This window comes from Sus scrofa, chromosome 2 (assembly GCF_000003025.6).
Source record: "Sus scrofa isolate TJ Tabasco breed Duroc chromosome 2, Sscrofa11.1, whole genome shotgun sequence".
Taxonomy (NCBI): Eukaryota; Metazoa; Chordata; class Mammalia; order Artiodactyla; family Suidae; genus Sus; species Sus scrofa.
The window spans coordinates 24,476,240-24,503,045 of record NC_010444.4 but is presented as its reverse complement, the minus strand read 5'-3'; the positions used below and the strand labels follow the sequence as shown (position 1 = coordinate 24,503,045).

The following is a 26,806-nucleotide window of genomic DNA, read 5'->3' as shown; positions in this document are numbered from 1 at the left end:
TTAACTAGGCGAGGGGGTAATGTGCGGCTGAGGAGTAAGTAGGAGAATCAGGAATAGCATAAGGAACAGCATGTGCAAAGGTCCTGAGTGAGGAGAAGATGGCATATTCACTCAACTTAGAGTTTAGGCATTTCATTTGTTTTACACCGAAGACTATTAAAAGTCATTCTTTTATTGCTTAGAAGATAACTAAAAACAATGAAAGAGAAAAATCCTTGCTTCAAAATATTCCTCTATCACTTTCTTACTCCAATTTTTTTTTTAATGTGCAAATTTAACCATCTATGAAATTCCAGCTTGAAAGCCATGTTAACCAGAAAGGTTTCCACTCCCTTCCTGAGAAGAGAACAGAATTGGGAAGATAATTCTGCCCTTTCAATCATTCGCCTATTTCTCCCCAAGGGAAAAGGAACGGACTATCTATTAAGAGAGATTGGGTAAAAAAATGTATGTATTTGGACGAACGCTTCTGTTTCTTCTTCTGGGCTCATGCTTCTTGGAAGGTGTATGTCCTCTCTTTTGTCCCTGTGCCACCTTTCTTGTAGTAGACACACTTTAGATGGGGCCTGGGCCTGCCTTACGCAGGGGTTTTCAACCTGAGAGTTACATTGTCAACACTTGAGCTTAAAAAAAAAAAAGGCAATACCTGGATCTTGCTTTTGGAATTCCTTTTCCAGTGCTCTGGTGTGTGTCTTGGGCATAGGCAGTTTTTAAAGCAACCCAGGTGATTCTAATGTGCCTTTGAACCTGAGAACCATCTCTAGACAGATGTCTGGAGGTATCAGTCTCTAAGCCCCAACTCTAAGGGTTCTGGGGGTATGACTCGATTCCCCTTATACATGGCTGGATGCAAGCCAGCTGTGTGGACTCCCTCTCAGGTGGGATAGTCCAAAGTCTATACTTGGGAGAAAGCTTGATAAATAAGAGGCCTAATTGGTAAAGCAGGAGAAGCTCCATTTTCAAATTCAGCTCCATTAGTTAATAAAGCTTATATATATTTTTTTATTTTTATTTTTCAGTGAGAATTGCAATGATTTTTAATATTTACTTATTTTGCTTTTTAGGGCCACACCTGTGACATATGGAGGTTCCCAGGCTAGGAGTCTCAAATCAGAGCTATAGCTGCTGGCCTACGCCACAGCCACAGCAATGCAGGATCTGAGCCGTGTCTGCAACCTACACCACAGCTCATGGAAACACCAGAGCCTTAATGCACTGAGCAAGGCCTGGGATCAAACCTGCAACCTCATGGTTCCTAGTCGGATTCATTTCTGCTGCACCCTGAGGGGAACTCCTATAAAGCTTATGTTTTAATCCCCATCTTTTTGACTTCTGTGTATATTTTTCTTTTATTTCTGTACTTAGAGATGGAGGAATATGATTTATTGTCACTGTCAAATGCCAACACTACTTACGAAGTAAGTCTTCCCTGATCTTCCACCTTCTTCTTGGATGAGCAGGAATCTTCCTCCTTTTACACTTTCACTTTTATTTATTCTGAAAGTTTTTTTTTTTTTTTTCCCTCAGAGTAGGTTTTAGTTAATGTATCTCATGAAAGGGGCATATGGTCTATACTTACACATCTGTACATACATGCACACACACATATTCTAATACTTTGTCCTTTAATTGGAGTATTTCATTTATTTATTTTATTTTTGTCTTTTTAGGGCTGTACCTGTGGCATATGGAAGTTCCCAGGCTAGGGGTCGAATCGGAGCTGTAGCTGCCGGCCTGTACCACAGCCACAGCATTGCAGGATCTGAGCTGCATCTGCAACCTATAGGACAGCTCACAGCAATGCCAGATCCTTAACCCACTGAGCGAGCTCAGATGGAACCCACATCCTCATGGATGCTATTTGGGTTCCTTACTACTGAGCCACGACTGGAACTCCCTTAGTTCATTTATATTTAATGTAGTTGCTGATATGTTTCGGTTTAAATCTGTTACTATTTTGTTTCCTACTCTCTTGCCAGTTGTATGTTCTTTTCTTCTCTCATTTTTCGCCTAGTTTGGATTAATCAAGTTTTATTGTATTTTTATTTAATTGTTCTCTATCTTTGCTGGGTAGAGAATTCTAAGTTTGTGATTATTTTTAGCATTTTATTTGTTTTTAGTTTTAATTTTTAAATGTTATTTTCATTTTTTAATTTTTGGCTGCCCCATGACATATTGGTTTTTGGAGCCAGGGATCAGATCTGAGCCACAGTTGAGGTCTAAGCCACAGCTGTAGCAGCGCCAGATCCTTAACCCACTGTACCAGGCCAGGGATGAAACCTGTGTCCCAGGGCTCCCAAGATGCCTCTGATCCCATTGCGCCACAGAGGGAACTCATCTTTTAGCATTTTAAAGTCATTATTCTATTCTTTTATGGTGTTACTTTTTCCTGCATTGAAAACTATTGAAAAACCAAGTGTCAATCTGATTGTTGTTCATTTGAAGATAATATGTTTTTTCACCTCATTGATTACTTTAGGATTTTCTCTTTGTTTTTGTTTTTAAGTAATTTCACTGTGCCTTGGCCTTTTTGCATTTGCATTTATTCTGCTTGGAGTTTATAAAGTCTTGTAAATGTTGAGAAATTCTCAACTGTTACGTCTTCAAATATTACCTGTGCCCAGACCTTTTCACCATGCCCCACTTATCTCTGATGCTCTTTCCTGCATTTGCCATCCTTTTTCCTTTTCTTTCTTTCTTCAGTCAGAATATTTTCTACTGTCTATGTTTTAGTTCAATAATCCTTTATTGAATTGTATCAGATATGATGTTGAAGCCACCACTATTTCAGTAATTATAATTTTCAAGAGATCTGGAATGTCTATTTTTATAGATTGCAGTTCCTTGCCCAAAGGCTCCATTTTTATAATGTATTTTTTTTGGAACATATAATCAGTTATTATAAAGTTTATGTCTCATAATTCTAGTACCTGAGATGTCCAGTGGATTCATTTATATAGTTTTCCGTTTTGATCTTTTGTCTTTGTATAGTTGTAATTTTTGTTTGAATGCTGAACATCATATATACAATATTACATAGGGAAGAAAAAGATGGTGGCAGAGGGAGTAGGGTGTGAGCTCACCTACTCCCACAAATCATTGAAAATCCATCTACATGTGGAACTCTTTGCCCAGAAATTTTGCTGAATGCTGACAAAAAAATCCAGGATTCCAATAGAAAAAGAAAAACTTCATGAAACTGGGTAGGACAAAAGGAAGAAGAAAAACAAAAAAAAAAAAGGAGAAACAAAGCACGTCAGGACCTGCACCTCTGAGAGGGAGCCGGCAAAGGAAAAACAAAAAAACAAAAAAAAACAAAAACAAAACTGCACACCCTGGAAAGTCCCCACACCAGGAAGGAGACCAGCTGAGACAGAGGGAGAACTTGGGAGTGTTGGAGGAGAACACAGCAATCAGTGTAAAGCACTTCAAATGGAAATGGAGTGTCACTGCCCTGTACTTCCCACCCTTAAGCTGGGGCAGACGGGGGCCAGGAACTGAAACTCCAGCTTTGGAGAGTGGACTCAGACAGAAGGCTGGGGCTGGCTATGTGGGGAAAAACTAGGATTGGTAGCATGGAGAGAGCCTGGAGGGACTGCGGTCTAGAGTGACCACATTTGAAGCTGAAAGCAGAGGAATTCTGGTCGGGCTTGGAGGCTTAGCACCATTGTTAGGGGGGTGCTGGAGAGAAGGGGCAGGATCTACCACTGTAACCTTACCCCCGGCTAGAGCTCTCATACTGCAAGATCCCACAGTCTGAGCATACAGCCCTTAAGGCTTCAGAGAAAGTGGAGCAAGTGGGGGGAACCCTTGGAGGAGATGGAGGGAACTAGGGAATAGCACAATCGGCATGACCCCAGCCAGCAGCTGGGTGGGGGAACACTGAAGTGATTGTTGTAACAGTGCAGAAGCCTCAGAGTTCCTGTCGTGGCTCAGTGGTTAGTGAATCCGACTAGGAACCATGAGGTTGCAGGTCCGATCCCTGGCCTTGCTCAGTGGGTTAAGGATCCGGCGTTGCCGTGAGCTGTGGTGTAGGTTGCAGATGTGGCTCAGATCCGGTGTTGCTGTGGCTCTGGTGTAGGCTAGTGGCTACAGCTCCAATTGGACCCCTAGCCTGAGAACCCCCATACGCTGCGGGAGCGGCCCAAGAAATGGCAAAAAGACCAAAAAAAAAAGAGTGCAGAAGCCTCAGGGGATTGAGGATGGCCCAGTGTGCGGGTGGAGAGCTGCATTTTCCCTAGAGGACAGAAGGTGATTTTTGGAAACAGCTCAGATGGTCAGGATTCTGCAGAAGGCCCCCTGAGCAGATGGTGAGCTGCAATTTGCATAGGGGGTGGAGAAAATTATTTTGGAAACTGTGAAAGATCCTGGGTCCTGGGAGTCAGCAGAGGGCCTTCTGGGCTGGCACAGAGCTGAAATTTACCTGGGGGGTGGAGAAAGGTTATCTCTGAAGTAGTGTGGAGGGGTGAGATTCTGCAAGGGGCCTCCTGGGCGGGTTCAAAGCCGAGATCTCCCTAGAAGGAGCATCCTGAACTGAGGGAGAGCTGCAGATTACCTAGGGGGGCAGAGAAAGTTATTTCTGAAGCAGCATGGAGAGGCAGGACTCTGCAAGGGGCCTCCTGGGAGGGCACAGAAACTTATTTGTCTAGGGGATGGAGAAAGCTATCTGGGAAGCAGTGCAAAGGATTCTGGAAATGCACAGTGGCCTTCTGGGCAGGTGAAGAGCTGTGAAAAGCCCATTGAACTGGTAAATGTATTTCAGAAACAGTGCAAAAGAGTCACAAAAGGGAGTCACAAAAGGCCTGGTAGGTGGGTGAAGGTGTGGAGAAAGTGAACTTGGAAACAGCACAAAGGATCCTGAGAGTCACAAGAGGCCAGGTGGGCAGGTGGAAAACCTCAAATGGCCCAGTGAAGGGGCAAAGTGAACCTGGAAACAATGCACACAATCCAGGAGACACAAACAGCTCAGCAGATTGGTAGCGTGATCTTGGGAATAGCACAAGCTCTGTGATACCTGCCAACAATCAAGCAGGGGACCATGGAAGCAGCATATGTTGCACGGCTAGCCAAAGGAGCTGAAAGAGGCCCAGTGGCACCCATTTTTACTTTGTAGCAGGTACAGGGAGCACTCGTCCATCTGCCTGGTAGGAGGAGGGACTGCTGGAATGGTGCATGCCTGACAGCCTCAGAGGAAGCCTTTTAGCAACAGTTAGGGGGCAACCCCTGCCTCTGGAGCTACAGAGAACACACCCTTGAGTGCCTGCCCCCTCAGCTACAGAGAGCAGTCCCTAGAGACTCCCTGACAAAAGGAGGGACTGTAGAATCAATGCTGACACTGCTAGTTACATGAAACCATCCTGAGAGCTACCTGGAAGCAGGAGGGAGGTCGCAGGAGGCAGTCCTGACCACCCCACCACCACCACCACAAAAACAATCCTGTGAACCATGATCCACTGCTAACACTCACGTGTTACTAACAGCCACCCAGCTTCAGGGGAGTTAGCGTAATACCAGCACTCCCATCACATGTTCTAGGTACATGTGAGCCACTATTACCCTGGAGAACTCCAGGATGAGGCAGCAGCTGCTTCATCTACATACCCGTCATCAATGGGCCAATAAATGCAGAAAGTTAGACATTATGAGACAAGAAAGAAATAGGTTTCAGGCAAAGGAACCAGAAAAAGCACAAAAACAACTAAATGAAGAGGACATACATAGTCTATCTGAAAAAGAATTCAGAGTAATGATATGTAAAGATGATCCAAGACCTTTGAAAAAAATGGAGACACAGAGAAGTTATGAGAAATGTTTAACAAAGAACTAGAAGACCTAGAGAACAAGAAAACTAAGATGGACAGCACAATATCTGAAATGAAGAACACTGGAAGGAATCCACAGCAGGAAAATGAAGGCAGGAGAATGAATAAGTGACGTGGAAGACAGAGTAGTGGAAATCACTGCCACAGAAAAAAAGAAAAGGAATGAAAAGAACTGAGGAGAGTCTAAGAGCTCTCTGGGACATCGTTCAATGTACCAACATTCCCATTGTAGGGGTTCCAGAAGGAGAAGAGAGAGAGAAAGGGCCAGAGAAAGTAGGAGAAGAGATTATAGCTGAGAACTTCCCTAATGTGGGAAAGGAAATGTTCACGTTGAGGAAGCACAGAGGATCCCACACAGGATAAACCCAATGAGAAACACAGCAAGACACTTACAAATCAAACTGACAAAAATTAAATACAAAGAAAAAATATTAAAAGCCATGAGGGAAAAAACAAGTAACATACAAAGGAACCCCTATAAGAATAAGCTGATCTTTCAGCAGAGACTCTGCAACCTGGAAGGGAGTGGCGAGATGTATTTAAGGTGATGAAAGGGAGGAACCTAGAACCAAGAGTACTATACCCAGCAAGGCTCTCATTCAGATTCGATGAAGAGCTTGAAAGCTTTTCAAACAAGCAAAAGCTACAAGAATTCAGCACCTCCAAACCAGCTGTACAACAACTACTAAAGGAACTTTTCTGAGCAGAAGAGAAAAAGCCACAATTAGAAACAAGAAACTTTCAAATGAGAAAACTCACTGGTAAAGACAAAGATGATATAAAGGTAGAAAAGCACCCATTGACAAATATGATATCAAAACTTGCAGGCAGGAGAAGAGGAGAAGACAAATGCAGAACATTGAAAGTGCATTCGAAAATAAGAGAACCACAACCCAAAAGAATTCTGTATACACATAGGTGGTCATATCCAAATCTAATAGGAAGCACAAACCAAAAATTGTAATAGACACACACCTAAAAAAGAAAAAGCAATGCAAACAACACTAAAGATAGTCAGCAAATCAAGAGACGACATCAAGAGAAGGAAAGAAGAAAAAAGACCCAAAGTAACAATTCAAAGCAGTTAACAAAATTGCAATAAAACATACTTATCCATAGTTACACTGAATGGAAATGTACTAAATGCTCCAACCAAAAGACATTGTGGATATAAAAACAAGTGGTATATATATATATGCCGTTTACAAGAGACCCACTTCAGACCCAGGGACACATGCAGACTGAAAGTGAGGGGATGGAAGAAGATATTACATGCAAATGGGAATCAAAGGAAAGCAAGACTAACGATATGTGTATCAGTCAAATAGACTTTAAAATAAAGAAAGCACAAGAGACAAAGATGTACACTACATAATGATCAAAGGATAAATCCAAGAAGATATAACAATTGTAAATATATATGCACTGCCGAGACCAGCTCAGCAGGTGAGGGCTGAAGAAGGGGTGCTGTGAAACTGAAGAAAAAGTTAACATAAAACAAGACACAGAGACATCTATCTTAATTAAAGGTGGGAATGGGGGACTCAGGGTCTGAGGGACCAAGAGCACCTCCTCAAGGAACCACACTGCTTTTATTGTGCTCCTGAGGATTACATCAAGTGAGGAGGAGGCTATAGATGCAGAATATAGTTTTTTTAAATTATTTTAAAAGTCACACAGCTGTAGATGGTTAATCTTTTATTCTGACCTTTAGGCATTTAGTAGTCATTAGCATTTGAGGAAGCTTGGTGTTAGCTGTCTATGCATAGCATCTAGAGAATAATCATTGTGCTTCTGCAAACAGCATGCCTATCTGCTGGCAACTTGCAATCTGGGTGTGCCTAGGTTTGCCCCTCATTCTCTGCTAATGCATATTCTGCTAACAACCGCTCATAAACCCCTGGGGCCGTGAGGTTCCTCTCTCTCTTACTTTAACAGGACATATCATGCTGTGCAAACGACGTGCCAATCTGCACAGGTTGGGCATGCCTAGACCAACATATTATGTCCTCATTCAGCTGACCACACGAATAACTTATGGCTTTTGGTCTTTGTTTTTAATCTTAAGTTATTTACCAGCACTGCGACTGTTTTTCAAGCAGGAATATGGGGTAAAGTAAAGCAGGACAAGATGGAGTTTTCAGCATAGAAAATAGGAGCAAAGAGGCTAAGAAAGGATTGTAGAAACATGTCTCCCAACAATGCACCTAACATAGGAGCACCTCAATATGTAAGGCAACTGCTGACAGCCATAAAAGGAGAAATCAACAGCAACACAATAATAGTGGGTGATTTTAACACCCCACTTACATCAAGAGACAGATCATCCAAACAGAGAATCAACAAGGAAACACAGGCCTTCAATGACACTGTAGACCAGACAGATTTAACTCATGTTTGTAGAACATTTCATCCCAAAGCAGCAGAATATACATTCTTCTCAAGTGCACATGGAATAGTCTCCAGGATAGATCACATATTGGGCCACAGACCAAGCCTTGATAAATTTTAAAAAGTTGAAATTATCCCATGTAGTTTCTCTGACCACAATGCTATGAGACTAGAAATCAACTACAAGAAAAAAAAAACAAAAACAAAAACAAAAAAACAAAAAACACAAACTCCTGGAAGCTAAACAATATGCTACTGAACAACCAATGAATTATTGAAGAAATCAAAGAGGAAATCAAAAGATACTTAGAGATAAATGACAATGAAGATATAACAACTCAAAACCTATGGGACACAGCAATAGATGCAGGAAAGGCTTTTAACAAAATTCAACACCCTTTTCTGATAAAAACTCTCCAGAGAATGAGCAGAGAGGGAACCTACCTCAACATAATAAAAACCATATATGAAAAAACCCCAACTGGAGTTCCTGTTGTGGTTCAGCAGTAACGAACCCAACTAGTACCCATGAGAATGCAGGTTTGGCCTCACTCAATGGGTTAATGATCCGGCATTGCTGTGAGCTGTGGTGTAGGTTGCAAATGTGAATTGGATCTGGCATTGTTGTGGCTGTGGCACAGACTGGCAGCTGCAGCTCCCCTAGCCTGGGAACTTCCATATGCTATAGGTGTGGCCCTAAAAAAAAAAAAGGAAAACCCACAGCTAACATCATTCTCAATGGTGAAAAATTGAAAAGATTTCCTCCAAGATCAGGAACAAGACAAGGATGTCTACTTTCACCACTATAACTCAACACAGTTTTGGAAGTCCTAGCCATGGCAATCAGAGAAGAAAAATAAAAGGAATCCAAATTGGATAAAGAGAAATAAAACTATCGCTGTTTGCGAATGACAGGATACTATACCTAGAAAACCCTAAAGACAGCACCAGAAAACTGTTCGAACTCATCACTGAATTTGGCAAAGTTGCAGGCTACAAAATTAACACACAGAGATCAATCGCATACCTATATACTAACAATGAAAGAGCAGAAAGAGAAATCAGAGAAACCATCCCACTTACCATCACATCAAAAAGAATAAAATACCTAGAAATAAACCTACTTAAAGAGAGAAAATACCTATACTCTGAAAACTATGAGACACTGATGAAAAAAAAAAAAAAATCAAAGTGACACAAACAGAAGGAAAGATATACCATGCTCTTGGATTGGAAGAACCAATGTTGTCAAAATGAATATACTACCCAAGGCAATCTACAGATTCAGTGCAATCCCTATCAAATTACCAAGGACATTCTTCACAGAACTAGAACAGAGTATTTTAAAATTTGTATGGAAACACTAGAGAACCAGAATAGACAAAACAATACTGAAAAAGAAAAATGAAAATGGAGGAATCAAGCTTCCTGACTTAAGACAATACTATAAAGCTAGTTATCAAAACAATATGGTACTGGCACAAAAGAAGAAATATAGATCAATGGTACAGGACAGAAAGCCCAAATAAACTCAATCACCTATGGTCAACTAATCTGTGACAAAGGAGGCAAGAACATACAGTAAAAGAAAGGTAGTCTCTTCAATAAATGGTGCTGGGAAAACTGGAAAGCTACATGTAAAAGAAAGAAATTAGAACACTAATACCATACACAAAAGTAAACTCAAAATGGATTAAATACCTAAATATAAGGACAGTTACTATAAAACTCCTAGAGGAAAACATAGGAAGAATATGACATAAACCACAGCAACATCTTGTTTGCTCCATGTATTAGCATAATGGCAATAAAGACACAAATAAACCAGTGGGACCTAATTAAACTCAAAAGCTTTTGCACAGCAAAGGAAACCATTAAAAAATGAAAAGATAACCCACAGAATGGGAGAAAATCTTTGCAAATGATGCAACAGACAAGGGCCTGATCTGTAGAATATGTGAACAACACATACAACTAACTCAACAACAAAAGAAAAACAACCCTACTGGAAAATGGGCAGAAGACCTAAATAGACATTTCTCCAAAGAAGACATCCATGTGCAACAGGCACATGGAAAAATGCTCAACATCACTAATTATTAGAGAAATGTAAATCAAAACTACAATGAGATACCTCCTCACACTAGTCAGAATGTCCATTATCAACAAGTCAACAAATAACAAATGCTGGGGAGGGTGTGGAGAAAAGGGTACCCTCCTTCACTGGAGGGGATGTAGATTGGTACAACCACTAGGGAAAACAGTATGGAGGTACCTCAGAAAACTATAGAACTATCATATGATCCAGCAATCCCACTCCTGGGCACATATCTGGACAAACCTTCATTGAAAAAGATACCTGTTCCCCTATGTTCATCCCAGCAGCGCTATTACAATAGCCAAGACATGGAAACAACCTAACTGTCCATTGACAGGTGAATGGATTAAGAAGATGTGGTACATATATACAATGGAATACTACTGAGCCATAAAAAAGAACAAAATAATGCCATTTACAGCAACATGGGTGGAACTAGAGATTCTCACACTAAGTGAAATGTCAGAAAGAAAGTTAAATACCATATGGTATCACTTATTTGTGGAATCTAAAATATGGCACATATGATCCTATCTACCAAATAGAAACAGATCAAGACCAAGAAGAGCAGACTGGTGGTTCCTGAGGGACTGGGGGCGGGGAGAAATGGGGCAGTTGAAGGTTTTGGGATGCAAACAGTTATATTTGGAATGAATGGGCAATGGGGCCCCACCATATAGTGTGGGGAACTGTGTGTGATTGGGTTACTTTGCTGTACAACAGAAATTGAAGAAATGTTGTAAATCAACTATACTTTAATAATAAAAATATATTACATAGGCTGTGGATGATGTTATCTTACTCTAGTTTTAGAGAAGCTTGTCTTCAACACTTTGCTAGCAATTAGAGAAGTAATAGATCCAGTTAATCCAGTTGAGCTGATTTGGTGACTGGGTTTCAGGCTTTATGAGGGCTCTTCTATTTCTTGCTTACTCCTAGGATGTAGCGCTTCAAGATGAATCACAGCCCCTCCTTTTTTGGAGGTTCTGAACTCTATTTTTTATCTTCATAGCACTGAGAATCTATTGGTAATTTGGCTAAGCTTCTCAGCCTCTTAGCCTGTTTCTTCTTTATTTCTTACAAATCAGTAAATACTATAAGTCAAAAAACAGCTTAGACTCTTAGATTCACTTTCAGCGCTTTCCTTCTCTCTGGCATCTTGGCCTCTCAAGTCCTGGGCTTCCCTGGTAGCTGTCCAGTGCCTCCAAGTAGTTGGTTTTTGTAATTTATCCAGCTTTCCTAGAGTTCTTGTGTTGGGAAGCTTGGAGAGATATTAGATGTAGTCTGGGAGCTCCTAGGGAAACCCCAAGGTCTGAAGGTCAAATGTGTTGACATTTGCCCTGATGTTGCAAAAGCAGTGTTGGGTGAAGATGTTAGTAACTTAGTGTGAATCAGGTAGAGGTACTAAACTATACTAGTAGTCATTGTAATCTTCACTGTAATGAATTTGTAGTTAAATCAAATGCAAGTTGCCATTGAAAATGTCCTTGACGAAGTGATAAAAATTATTAATTTTATTAAATCATGATCCTTGAGCATACCTCATTTTAATGTTTGCTGCATACAAAAATATAGCAGTTTTTTTCATATGTGTGGGAAATACATGAAAATTTTTTCATAGGAAAATTGAAAAGCACTTTTCTATGGAAAACACTTATGCAATTAAGTGGTGTGCTAAACTAGGGTTTTTGTTGTTGTTTTTCATGGAGCAACATTTTTGCTTGAAAGAAGGACTGACAAAGTATAGTTCTCAAAAATGAATGAAGTAAGCCTGTCTCTTTAAACAACTGGTAGTGTTCATCGCCAATGATAAAATTGGCAACTGATCAAGTGAAAATTGGATTTTTGAAAAACCTATATCAAGTACTGTGGGCTTGACAGCGTCCCAATATTTAAAAGCTTATCTGATAAAATTGGTAATGTTAACTAATGTGACTTTTCTATCGCATAATGAAATATGTCAACATTTAGAAGATCCACATAACACAGTGAACTGACATTTTCCAAATAACCCATTTGTGACATTCTAAAATCATGCACAGGAGAAATCCATTCAACATGCAGGATGGACCAATGGGCTTTAACGTAACCATATGAAAAACTCAGAAATGGTTTCATAGTGTACACTGAAAATATGTTTTTAAAAACTTCATCATTGGTTAAGATCTAATGTGGTATCAAAGAATATCCATAATTATATAAGAAGAATATTAAAATACTCCTCCCCATTCTAAGTGCGTACCTGTGTGAGACTAGATTTTCTTCATTTTCATCAACGGAAACAGCATATTCTAAAAATTGAATGCAGAAGCAAATATAGAATCCAGCTTTCATCTATTTAAGGCAGACATTTAAAAGATTCAAAAAATGTAAAACAGTGTTTCCCATTTTCTTTGTTTTTCGGAAAGTAGATTTAAAATAACGATTTTAATATATAATAGTATTATTTGTAATGACATAATCGAATATATGAAAATTTGTCAATTTAAATTTCTAATATAGTAAATATTAATAGAAATAACCCATATTAACAAAAGCTCTTTAGGATCTTCAGAAATTTTTAAGAACAAAAACCTCTGACATAAACCATTGTAGTTGGACGCTATGTGCAGAAGTGGCCTGAGTGCATTTCTTACTTATATCCTTCTTGGTCTTAAGAAATCCCCAACATTTCAGGAAGTTTTGGCCATTTATACATGACAATGAAGGAATGGACTGGTTAATTTTATAAATAGGACAGACATACTAAATATTTTTGTCGTCTAGATTATTAGACATCAAGTAGGTTGCTTCCTTCTTAATGAATTAAACTACATGTTTATAACCTTTGATTTGCTGGTCATCGACTAAGTACAGGGAGACAAATAGCATGAACACCTAGGTTATAAACACTGGAAATTCTTATCATGTAGTTGAGAAACAGATTGAAATGCTCTCAACCAGACTTGCCATGCAACATCAAGATTCATTTCTGAGAGTTGCCTGGACTCTACCAAGCACATCCGTCAAGATGGTGGCATGTAGTTGAGACAGTAGCTAACTGTTTCAGAAACAATAAGATCAGATTAAGTGTCTTAAAGATCAGATGTCGGTTTGGGAGATTTTTACAGAGAACTTCAGAAATTCCATTCCCCAACAATCTGTGAATACAATCATTTTCCCCCTGAGAGAATGCACATTTAAATAACTCACGAGTGAAGGTAGAATGGCTAAAGATAAGATAGCTTTGTTTATAACTTATGTTTTATCAGATAATTCCTGTCCATATTGATTTCATCTTATAAATCTGTCCTTTTGAGTTAAAGCCGTTTAACTTTTTTTTGTTGATTATTCTCTGATTTTTCTGTGTGAAAATCTTATCCCTGAACAAAATTTAGTTTTTGAGGATAAGGACTCTACATATTTTACATCATTCGCAATGTCCTAGGAACATGTAGACTTTTTGTACTTGCTGTTCATTTTAAAATTGAGATCCAGGAAATTCATTTCCTTTCTGCAGGTATGTGTTGAGAATTTACTATGAATAAGATGCTGTGTTAGGCTCCAACAGCTGTGCATTTCTGCATTTTCCTTTTACACTGAAAAAAAAATTACGGGAGTCTGAAAAGTGGTGGATACTAAGTCATATTGTTTTGAAAGAGTTGTTCCCATGGCAGTGGAATTTTTTTGAAAGAAACCATGCTTGTTGAAAACCCTACATACTAGGAAAGTGAAGAATTTCAGCAAAGAAATTGCAGAGCTATCCTTCTTGGTGCACAATATTGTCAGTTAGATTTTAAATGGCTTTGAAAGCAAAATTGACTCTGATTCCACATTTGAATCGATATTTGCACTGGCAGCTAATGGGTCTGGTAGATGTGGGTTTTCTCATGGAGAGGCTTTCACCTTTCTCTTCTTGCCTCCGTTGGCACGCCCCTAACCAGTGAGCGAGGTGGCTCACTGCTTTGGACTTAACAAGGGATACCTTAGGAGTTCCCATCATGGCTACAGTATCCGAGGATCCTAGTAGTATCCATGAGGATGCTGGTTTGATTCCTAGCCTTGCTCAGTGGGTTAAGGATCTGGCATTGCCTTGAGCTGTGGTGTAGGTCGCAGACACAGCTTGGATCCTGAGTTGCTGTGGCGTAGGCCGGCAGCTGTAGCTCCGATTTGACTCCTAGCCTGAGAACCTCCATATGCCGCAGGTGCGGCCCTAAACAAAGGAAAAAAAAAAGGGATACCTTAGAAAGTCAGTCTTTCCACCAATCTTGTGGAGTTTAAAAATATGATCTCCCTGGTTATAAAATATGCAGATGAGCTTAATGCTGAATAATCATGCTAATATGCTATTGTGGTGACATTTCTTGGCCTTTAGTTTGGAGGTATAACCTGATAAATAATATATGTGATGGAAATGCTTGCTTAAAAGAAGTTCATGATGTGACAGCATGGGCTCTGCTGACAGAATGCAGCTCTGGCATCTTGAGTGAGGTTACTCTTGGTGTTAGAGCTCCTTGCCTGTAAAAGAGGAAATAATAGAGTTGTTGAGAGGGTTAGCGGAATTAATGCCTTTAAAATTCTGGCTACTGTTATTATTTTTTATTTCTGCTAGTTAATTAGGTTATATTCTCTGATTTCAATAATTGATCAGAATAGAATTTCCTTCTGCACCATCCCCCTGCCCACGTGCTCAGCTTCTAGGCTGTCTGCCTGTGTTCTCTGTTGCCAGAGTCCTCGGAATTTTGTAATCATGTCTTTTGTGAAGGTGATATGTGCAGTAGTGGGAGATGTATTTCAAATACATTTCGGTTTTTGAATATCAGTACCTGCTCAGTTATCTCCCTGTATATGCTGCCCTTGGCAACAGCCAAGGCAGGCCTGTTAATTAATCACTTCCACTGAGAACTTAATTAGTGTCTTAATTAGGATCATCATTGAATAGCAGGCAGCAGCATCCTGCACCAGCTGCAAGTTATTGGTTGGCTCCAGCAGTCCTTCTGGTCCTATGGAAACTTAGACCCAAGAGGAATCCTGTTGTGCTTCTATTTGTTTTTCTGTCTTCAAAGAAAGTTGTGGAAGATCATGGGTTGTCTGATGCATCCGTGTTCTGTCACATGTGCAAAAATAAGGGAACACATCCACTTCTAATGGATTGATCAGAAAACCAAGAGTGGCTTTTGAGTCCTTGTGATTGTGCTAAACAAACCAGAAACACATTGTTGCTCTTTGTGGTGTTGAGAGGCAGCCATGCATTCTGAGTAAGACTGAGTATTCATTTTTCTGCTGAAAGTTAAAGTTCCTTCCTTCTGACATCATTTATTTTTATTTTTAAATTTTTTTTAAACATTGCCGTATTGTTACAGGATGAAATCATCACTCCATTTTCTTCTTTCACCCCTTGGGAAAATATGGCAAAATGAAGCAAAAGTAGCATCTTGACTTATTTTCCTATAGAAGTAGAAATTGGGTTAGGGTGAGAGGCATGATCAAGTTATTCCCCAAACAACATTTCTTGCAGACCTTTTGGATGGATTCTATTGTTGCAACAATAAGATAAAAGCAAAAGCACCAACGGCTTCTATTTTACAGAACGGGGACTCCCAAGAGTCAAGTTCCCAAACGAGGACAGGCATTGTGAAATGGACCTACCGTGTTGGGCATATTTGACTCTCATAGGCTTTTAGGTGATTTAAGTCAATTGTGGACTTGGTGAAGGGATCACGTGAAATATTTTGTATTCGACAGATTTGGTGCTGCTTCCAGGAGAGGTGGAGCAGGATGTGAGCACAAGTGTTCCTTCTTACGTTCCTTCTTACATTCCTTCCGCGGCCCAGCCTCTCACCCCGGAATGAAGCCAAGGCCCACCGGAAAGGGAGCAGAGCAACAAAGGGAAGAGGTACTCCACGGGGAATTGAATCCTCTTGAAACCGCCTTGATTATGTAATGTGTCCTTTCAGAGCCGTGCCCCTATACCCGTGTGCTCCTGTACTTTTCTCAGATTTGGGAAAATTTAGAATTCAAGTTCTTAATTGGGTCATCCCTCTAACTGCCATCTCTCTCTAATGTGTATAATTCCTTTTAAACACACAGAGAGCAGTCGTGTTTTTACGTGGAAACTAGTTTTGTGTCATAATGTATGCCAAGCTACAGGTCAGTGCCACCTGGGGACCACGCACTAGAAAGGATGGATGGTTTTCTGACCTACTTTGGTCTGCACTGGCCATTTTTCTTTTTGTTATTGTTTTCAAGTCCTATGGACATTTTGCATTCTTTAAGGTAGGGCTAGGCTGCTCCAGTAGGGAATCCCAGCAATAATTCAGTGGCTAAAAGGAGATAGATTATTTCCCTCATGTGACAATCTATAGAGAGACTTTAAAGTGAGCAGGTGGTTCTGTTCCCTGGAGTCATTGATATCCAGGACCCTTCTCTCGGATTTCCCCTGTGTCTCGGGACATTGTTCTCATGTGCATGTTCCAGGTCAGGTTACAGTCCTCCCTGGAGGGGCAGGAGATGAGAACATGGGGACAGCAGGTTCCCCCAAGGCTTCGGACTCAGGGCCTTCATTTCTGCTCGCATCCATTGGCAACCATTTAGTATCGTGTTCCTATCATGTCACCAGGGAGGCTGGGAAATGTCACCTAGTCATGTGTTTTACAAGCACGGGAGAATGGAATCTGTCACATGTTAGCTCTGCCAAATACACAACTTGAAGTTCACCTTTGCCCTCATGTGCAGCTCTTCTGCATGTACTTAACAGACATGCACCAGCCAAAGCTGCTGGCAGCGCGGGGTAGTGACCTTTATCACCTTTTTTTTTTTCTTCTTTTATAGCTACACCTGCGACATATGAACGTTCCCAGGCTAGGGGTTGAATCAGATCTGAGCTGCTTCTACTATCTATGCCATAGCTTGAGGCAATGCCAGATCCTTAACCTACTGAGAGAGGCCAGGGATCAAACCCGCATCCTCATGGACACTATACCTGTTCTTAGCCTGCTGAGCCACAACGGGAACCCTGACCTTTATCACCTTTTTCACTCTAGCTTAAAAGAAGATCAAAGAGTTCCCATGTGGTTTAGTAGGTTAAGAATCCAGGATTGTCCCTGCAGTGGCTCGGATCACTGCTGTGTCATGGGTCCGATCCCTGGCCTGATAATTTCTGCATGCTGTAGACAGGGCCAAAAAAAAGGGCGGAGGGGTGGAATAAGGCACAAGAAGTTGTTAAAGGCTCTTTATTATTGCTTCCTAATAAACCTCCTTGGGTGTTTCTTGATAATTCATCGTTCAGGTCCTAGTCTTGTCACTTGAAGATATTCTGTTACGGAAGCAGTCATTCAGTCAGAAGTAATGCACACATTTCAATTTTAAATTACCCCTTTCTCATACAACTTTTGTTGACTGATATCACAAAAGTCTGTCTGGAATGCTTACAGGCTTATATTAAACTGCCAGATTGGTTACCAGATAAACTGGTAGAGACAGCCACTTTTCAATGTGCTTTTTGAATTATAGATTGATTTCTCTGAGTATTAAGAAACTAAGATTACAAGATGATTTCTAAAAGAAATCAGGTTTTCTTTCTTTTTTTCTTTTCTTTTTTTAAAGTATTGTTCATGTTCTTGACTTCACTTGTGACTATACAAATTATAGGAATAGCCAGTGGTCAATGGCACCTGGTGCCATTATAGAAATTGTTAAGAAATGGTTCTAGTTGTTGGGTTAAAACTGAATGCTTTCTGGAATCTATCATGTAGGCAGTAAAATGCAAGTTAAAACCGTGCCTGTGATAGTACCTTTAAAAGGAGTATGAATTTCTTCCCAGAAAATGTGAATATTGTTTAACGTTGGAATCAAAGTGACATGAATGGCTTTTGTGTTGAACTCATGAGACATAGATGATTAACTTTTGCTGTTTTTTAAATATCCAAAGTAATATTTTGGTTGGGAGTTTTATTTATAACCACTATGTGTTTAGAGAAACTTTTCAGAACTATCTAGGATCACAATAGCATACCAACTGTGCTTTGATTTAATAGGATTAGTCTTATTTTAAAGCATCCAATGCAAGTAAAAGAACATAGTCACCACTTTCAGCACGTATGTCCTGTAAGGACCTACTGAGGGGCTATTTTGTGTAGTTGGTTTTCTGTGACTTTAATCTCAAAACATGAAACTGTGTCCTGGATGTCCTGACTTCCTCTTAATTGCCTAATAAGAGTCAGTAACTTCCCAATATAGACTGAACCAATTTAATTTCCCCCCTAATTTTATCACTGCTTTTGTACATGTGCATTTCCCCTTCTCGGTCAAATATTTTCCACGAACATTACACTTTCCCTTTGTGAATAAATCCCTGTCTTAATATATTTTGATGAATTTTGGAAGTTTGGAACAGCTTTACACAACAAAAAGAATTCTCATTAAGAAGATGAAAACTCAGAGTTCCCGTCGTGGCGCAGTGGTTAATGAATCTGACTAGGAACCATGAGGTTGCGGGTTTGATTCCTGCCCTTGCTCAGTGGGTTAAGGATCTGGTGTTGCCATGAGCTGTGGTGTAGGTCACAGACACTGCTCGGATCCCGCGTTGCTGTGGCTCTGGTGTAGGCCAGTGGCTACGGCTCCGATTGGACCCCTAGCCTGGGAACCTCCATATGCCGCGGGAGCGGCCCAAGAAATGGCAAAAAGACCAAAAAATAAAAATAAAAAGAAGATGAAAACTTGCAAGTTCCTCTCCTACTTTTCCAATTATAGAAGAGATCACAGAAGAAACTTCTGTAGGATTTTAATGGGAGATCTCCTGTTTTTCCAATTCAAAATGGAACTCTAAAATTTTTCACCTATAAAGTCAGTTTTATTTACCATATTACTGTGTAAGCTAGCCTACAGCTAAATGCTGCTATTATTGACTTGAGCATTAGTTCTCTTTTCTTTAATTTGCCGGTGTGGTGCTATGAATGAAAATGATTCTTCCTGTAACAGTGTCCCTCTTAGAATAAGTCACATGAGCAATTTTAAGAAACTAGCAGTTTTCTAGCAGTGTACCAATTCTATTCCCTGAGAGGCTACAGAAAGATTTCAATTAGATGTGAAATTAGACACTTGAAATCCACATATTTCTCTCAGCTCCTTAGGCAAAAATAACAAGTTAATAACTTAATTCAGTTGTTTTCTGTTTAGTAGCAGGGGATTTGGTGTTCCATTGCACAAATTCTCCTCTTTGAAATAAATCAGAAGTTCAGTTTGCAATCGAAAAACCTTGGAGTCTTATTGCTTAGAACCCTAAAATGAACCTAACTTGAAAGAAGAGAATTCCCAAAGTGTGCCGCAGTAGCCAACAGCTGAAATGCATAAATGGAGCTGCAGCTTTGCTATATCTTCAAAGCTGTCATTTTGAAGACCACAGTGATGCCTCTGAATTGCAGTGTACATCAGGGTTCACTTTGAATTACATGCGTGCCCCTTGTCTTGGAAGACTCTAAACTCACTCATGTGTGTCTCTGTAAGATTACTTAATGAAAATGCAAAAAAAATGTCAGAACTAGTGTTGAGTTCAGTGCTGTGCATATGGGAGACATGCAGTAAGTATTGAATAAATGAATAAAAAATTGAAACATTTTTTCCTTAGTTTCCAGGAGTGATTTTTCTGGTATCATAAGACATTAGGGTCATCCTCTCTTTCCTTCTCTATTGGTTCATTCCCCTCAGAGTGTAAACATGTTTAAGTCTCTCCCATCCTTAACGAAATGCAACAAAATTAAAGAGAAAGCAGCCTTGCCTTTACCTCGGACCTGTCTTGGCTACTGTCTGTTCTTTTCCCTCTCTTTTCTAGATTTCAGAAACCGTTAGCCTCTCCTCCACTGGTTGGCTCTGCTTCCTTTCCACTCATTCTTCATTCAGTTCACTTCAAAATATCCTTGGACTAGTCACCTGCCTGGACATATTCAGAATAAAGGTACCAAGTACTTTATCATTGCCAGATCCCGGTGGACACTTTTCAGCCTTTATTTTGGTGGATCTCTCTACTGTGTGTTTCACCACTGATCCTCCCTGACACTTTATTTCTCTGAGTGTTCTCGCCCTGCCTCCTTGGAGGGTTTTCCCTCCATGCTTTCCTCAGTAGCTGGTGTTTCGTGGGGTTTCATGCTAAACCCGTGGCTCTTCCCACTTGCATACTTGGATCCATTTTTCACCTATAGGTTACTGCCTTTTATGCTTATGTCTCCAAATCTGTATCTCCAACTTCAGACCTATTTCTGGGTGTCAGGTTTTTGTGTTCAATTGCCTGTTGAAAATTACATCCGGATGCCTTTAGGTACATTCAAATCAACATGCTAAAAACGGAGCTTATCTTTGCACACTTCCTTCCTGCATTCTGGCTGTTCTTCCCATCCTATATCCGAATCAGCCATCAGGTTCTGCCAGTTTTACTTTCTTATAATTTCAGATGTCTTGGCCTCAAGGTCCTGTTTTCATTCTCTCTTGCCCCGCCTGCTTCAGCAGGCTCCTGACTGTCTCCTGATTCCAGTTCTACCCTCTGTCCAATCTTCACAGTGACCTAGCTAGATGTGCCTTACAGAGGACAGGATATCCTTTTGTTCTCTGCACACCTGTGGCCCCAGCTTTTGTCTCATGGTATATGCTCAGTTAACATTTGCATGAAAGAAGGAATTCATTTGAAAAGCATAAATGACCAAGAATTTACTTGCTTTAAAAAAAAACCTTCAGGAGTTCCCACTGTGATATAGCAGAAAGGAACCTGACGGGTATCCATGAGGACACAGGTTTGATCCCTGGCCTTGCTCAATGGGTCAAAGATCTGGCGTTGCCATGAGCTGTGATGTAGGTCGCAGATGTAGCTCGGATCCCACATTGGTTTGCCTGTGGTGTAAGCTGGCAGCTGCAACTCCGATTTGATGCCTAGCCTGGTAACTTCCATATGCCATGGGTGCATCCCTAAAGAGCAAAGAAAAAAAAAAAGTCCTTCAGTGAGTTTTCATCACCTCTACGAAGAATAACATTTAAGACCTGTCATGATCTGGCACCATCTTCACCTCTTGCTACTCACTACCTGACACTTTCTGCTGTGACCGCACTGAGTGACTTGCAGATCCACATGTCTGAAATTCTGTGTCTCACTCCTTGGCCTGCTCATGAGACCTGCTTTTGTCTGCAAAGCTCATCTTCCTGCAACCTTGTTAATTAATATTACCCTTGAAGATTCTGCTCAGATGGCACCTCTTCCAGGAAGCCTTCTCTGATTGCTTCCCAGTGTTTTCCAGCCTGGGCTGAATTAGGTGTATCTTCTCTGTTGCCATCACTTCCTAACTGTACCACGTGTACTTACTACATTTTACTCTACTGTTTTATTTATGTGTCTGTCTCATTTCTGTGTGAATTGATATACCTCTGTCTGCATCTTTGTATCCTCAGCACATAGCACAGTACCTAGATTTTAATAAACATTTGTGGAAAGAATGGAATATATCTGAATAATTGCAGCAGAATGTTCCTCTGACATTTTGACCCGGAGATGTACTGACCACTTTATATAGTACAGAGTGCTAGTGATACCTCAAATGGTTTTAAAATGTCTTGAGTATCATATTTTGGCATTGCAAATATGAAATTATTCTTCTTCTTAGTTTCTTCTTGCTTTTATATTTCAGCACTTAACTCATTGCCCAAGGAATTAATCTAACAGTAATAACTACTGCTAATAACTCAGTTTCTAAGTAAAGACATTTGTATTTTTAAGTATACTTTTATATTTTTGAGTGCATTGTAAATGAATAATTCTTGTGTTGGCATCATATATTTATTGGCTAGCTAAAAACTTACTCTTTGCTTTTGTTTTGGTTAATACCAAATGTCTGATGAAAGAAGTCTTGCTCCATAATAGAGAATTTAAGTATATGAAAATGAATGAAAGGAAAATAAAAATTTTCCACTTTAGGATGCATTTCTATGTCTGTAGTTCCTTAATGTTGGATATTGTGGCCAAAAGGTGCATTGGGACCTCGGGGAAGGGAGAGGAGTAAGAAGATGATGGGCTGGGCAATATCTGGGAGGAAGGACTAACTTGGCCATGGGAGTCAGCCCTTGTCAGAGAGTCTAGAGCTTCAATATACAAGCCTTACTCTGTCTGGGTTGCTGAAACAAGATGGGTTATGAGTGGGGTGATGACTGGGGAGGCGAGTTGGATTTTTTGGAGAGGGGCAATTGTCAGTTGAGAGTAAGTTAAGCTTCAGCACTTACCCATCTCTACTTCTGTAACCCTTTCTGCATTGCTCTGTTGAGGAGCAGTGGAGCATGAAACTGAAATCACTCATTTACTTCCATTTTCTCCTTGATATTATTATAAAACTTCCTGGACATAGATTTTGCTATTTTTCATCTTCGTGTTCCTAGTATCCTTTAAAATTTTTTTTTAATTCTTTATTTCTTTCTTTATTTTTAGGGCCACTCCTGAGTCACAGGAAGTTCCCAGGCTAGGGGTCCAATTGGAGCTACAGCTGCAGACCTGTGTACCACAGCCATAGCAACGCGGGATTTGAGCCACGCCTGTGACTACATCACAGCTCCATCCTTAACCCACTGAGTGAGGCCAGGGTTCAAATAACAAAGTTCCACAACAGGAACTCCTCCCCCCGCCCCACCCCCATATCTAGCACACGTTAAACACTCAGGAAGTGTATATGGGGTGAACACATGGAAGGGAGGGATGTGGGAACGTGAGGGTTGTTTGGTTGTGTGAGGAGGATGGTACAGTCTCCCTGGGATTTTTAGCTCAGCAAAGGGATTTGTCTAGTTTGAACCCACTTTCCAGCCTCAGAGGGAGGTGGGTGAAGGCAAAGTGACTGCATCTAGTGAGAGCAGCTTGTAAGGTCTAGGCAGGCTTTAGAGGTCTCAGGGTAGGTTCAGAGTCCTAGTGCTATGGGCAGCCTGAAACTTGGTGGGCATGTGGGTGGCAGGCCTTCAGCCAGATGTATGAGGGCAGCAAGAGTCCCGTCAGATGGAATGCCCTGGCAGGGATGGTTCCTCCTTGTCCTCTGCCAGGACCAGGCCTGCAAGTCTCTGCATTACTGCGGGATGGAGTGGAGACAGCTGGGATGCTTACGTTCAGGAAGTAGCATATTGTGTCATTGCATATGTGCTCCTTCATTTAAGCAGGTCTCTGTCATATTATCCCACCGACACTTTGATTGTGCCAACAATAAATTTAATCTCAGAAAGTGACCAAAATGGACAGATCAGCCACTCTGTAGACTGATTTCCTTCCTGTGTACAGCTGCTCCATGAAAGACCATCATGGCATTTTGTGGATCCTTGAGTGCATTTTTTTATGATAGGCTGTGGGATTTTTTAGCTTATTTAGAAAAGGTCTTTCCTACTAAAAAGCTATGACCTGGATTAGTGAAAACTTCAAAGTTGATTTTTTTTTTCCTAGTTTTTTTTGTTGTTGTTGTTGTTGAGCAGGTAAAGCTGTAACTGAAGTAGATTTCCTGGGATTCAAATCCTGCTTCTCTCCCTTACTAATTGTGTAGCCTTTGCAAGTTACCTAACTTTTCAGAGCCTCATAAGATGGGTTGTTTGAAGATTACTCCCACATGGTCCCTAGTACTGGGGCTGGCATGTCGTGGGAACTCATTCAATGGCAGCTCCCATCGTTACCTTTGTTAAGAAGGTACCCAGATCCTTTCTAATAAAGAGGAAGTGAACAAGTCTCTGAAATTTGTCCTCTTGCTGGTTTTACTAAGAAGGGATGAGCGATGACTGAGTGTTTGCTATTAGCACGCTACACACCCAACTAGAGGGTGCAGCTTGCTAAACAGATAGGAGAGAGCTACTTCTTGTGTTTTGGGGTAGGTTTCTTGGCACCTTTGATAGTAGCATGTTGTTTCTGAGCTAGATGCTCCATTTTCAAGAACATTGCAAAAGCCACTCAATGAGATCATTTTCCATGCAAGAATTTTTAAAGCCGATTATAGCTTCAGGGCACTTTTTTCCTTCTTGCATAAGCCATAGTTTTCAGTTTTTTTCTGCATCATCATACATAATATAGAGCTACATAGAGGTGCTGGATGATTTCATAGTACCACATACCATTTGCTTTTGGAGAGGCTTTTAAGGGGTGATACAATGAGATTTAAGGCATTGTCTTTTGTTTATTGGAAAATACCCTTTTTTTTCCCCTTTTTTGTCCTTCATCTTTTTAGGGCTGCACTTGTGGCACATGGGGGTTCCCAGGCCAGGGGTCCACTCAGAGCTTTTGCTGCCAGCCTACTCCAGAGCCATAGCAATGCCAGATCTGAGCCACGTCTGTGACCTACACCACAGCTCATGGCAACTCCGGATCCTCAACCCACTGAGCGAGGCCAGGGATCGAACCCACAACCTGATGATTCCCAGTCGGATCTGCTTCTGCTGCGTCACAATGGGAACTCCAAGGAAAATACGCTTTTTAAAATCTACCTTCCTGGAGTTCCCATCGTGGCGCAGTGGTTAACGAATCCAACTAGGAGCCATGAGGTTGCGGGTTCGGTCCCTGCCCTTGCTCAGTGGGTTAACGATCCGGCGTTGCCGTGAGCTGTGGTGTAGGTTGCAGACGCGGCTCGGATCCCACGTTGTTGTAGCTCTGGTGTAGGCCGGCAGCTACAGCTCCGATTCGACCCCTAGCCTGGGCACCTCCATATGCCACGGGAGCGGCCAAAGAAATAGCAAAAAGACAAAAAAAAAAAAAAAAAATCTACCTTCCTTTAGGAAGTCTTTAAAATTCTCAGATTATGAATAAATAGATACAAAATTATTGCACCTCTTTGTAGCTACTCTGAGGTGCCAATAAATTCCGTAATATTTTAAACATTCTTGGTAGGAAGAGGGGATCCTGGATTTTCTCATTGAAGGTGCTACCATGTGTTTTAATTCCTACTGTTATTGGCCCAAATATTATCTGGAGAAGTAAGTATATATATCAAGTACAGAGCATTTTTATTTTTGAAAATTATGTTTTATTGATTCTTTTTTATAAATGGTGACAATGTATTCAAGGTTGACCAAAATCTTAAGGTATATTATATTCTTCCATTTGAATATAACTCTTAGTTTTTCCGTATGCCTGCAGCCCTAACACTACAAACAATAAAAATGTAATGAATGTGTGCAAGAGAGACTTTCTGATTCTTGCCGTGGGCGGAATTAGTTAATGATATTCATTCAGATGCAGGATGGTATAAATGGGGCATATTAAGAGGCTTAAATTAGGTCAAATTGAATAATTGAATTTATTCCTTTACTTAAAAACAGCTTAATCAGCTTGAGAGAGCTGAAGTCTAAAACAAGTTTAAATATTAATAGGGAGTTTATGTTTTCAACTTTATCTTCATTTACAATGATTATACATGATTTTGTTACCTTTGATAGACAATCGGAGATGAAGTTCAGCCCTTCTCACTCGATGAAGACTTTGATTATGAGGCTGTGATGCTCACCCCCAAGTTCACTCCTGCAGAGATAGATGCCATCAAGGAGCTATGCAACCAAAGAGAAAGAGCACCCACACAGACGTAGAAGAACCCGGCGACTGATCCACAAAGACATCTTTGTGTTTGTTGTTATTTTGTTCTTACTGAAGCAACATCATCAGCATAAAGAATAAACCTACCATAAGCCCCATTGGGGAGATGTATCAGTTATTTGCCAGAAGGAAGACGAGACTAAAAAGACCAAAGAGATCTTGACCTTTACAGAGTTCTCTTCTGTCTCTTGGCTGCATCCATGGCTGGTAGAGGGAGATGGCGGTAGCAAAAGGGAGCAGAAAGCAACACCCAGCAGAGGGTCCATTTGGTGAGACCACTGACACTAGGGAATGTGGGGTATTGTAACAAAGATTGGAAACTTCATCCCACGCCCTTCGGGGAGATGGGCAATTGAGCATGCAAAGCACAGAGAAGAATTGATCTGGCAGCTAAGTCACTGGTCCCAGCTATCCAGAGAGAGTGGTACAAATGCGAGTGCTGAGAGGTTGGGTTCCTAGGATTGACTGGGAAAGACTTCACTGAAAAAGAAAATATCTGAGAATTGATTATATGTCATATATTAAATTCTTACACTTTGTTATTACTACTCAGCCACGTGTGAGGATCGTTACAAAGTACAAGGGATGATCTCTATCTCCAGAAGCTTAAAATATAATTTCAGAAGGCAAGGCAAGATAGAGAAGACAACTAGAGAATGTAAAAACTACTGCGAAGTGCTAATTGTGGAAAATACCCGCGAATGCGTTAGAGAGAGAAGAAAAGAGAGGTGAAGGCACGGAAGATGGGGGATCATATGTTTAAAGTAATTTTATTATTGAGGGGATCAGCAACAAGTCAAATGTACTTAGTCTTTCTTTTTTTGACTTACATATTTTATTTTTTCTTTTATGTTTTACTACAGAATATAGAGTATACGTCCCTGTACCGTGCAGTAGGACCATGTTTATCCATCCTATATATAGTAGTTTGCATCTACTAAT

The 26,806-nt window shown here is 40.6% G+C and overlaps 1 protein-coding gene across 1 annotated transcript in view; it reads left to right on the top strand.

Annotated features, from left to right (window-relative positions):
* C2H11orf74 (chromosome 2 C11orf74 homolog) overlaps window positions 1-25,962 on the top strand; it is a 74,607-nt gene extending 48,645 nt beyond the window's left edge. The window contains 3 exon segments of the mRNA XM_021083175.1: window positions 16,036-16,137; window positions 16,140-16,186; window positions 25,711-25,962. Coding sequence (XP_020938834.1) covers window positions 16,036-16,137; window positions 16,140-16,186; window positions 25,711-25,857 — 296 coding nt within the window. The 3' untranslated portion in view covers window positions 25,858-25,962.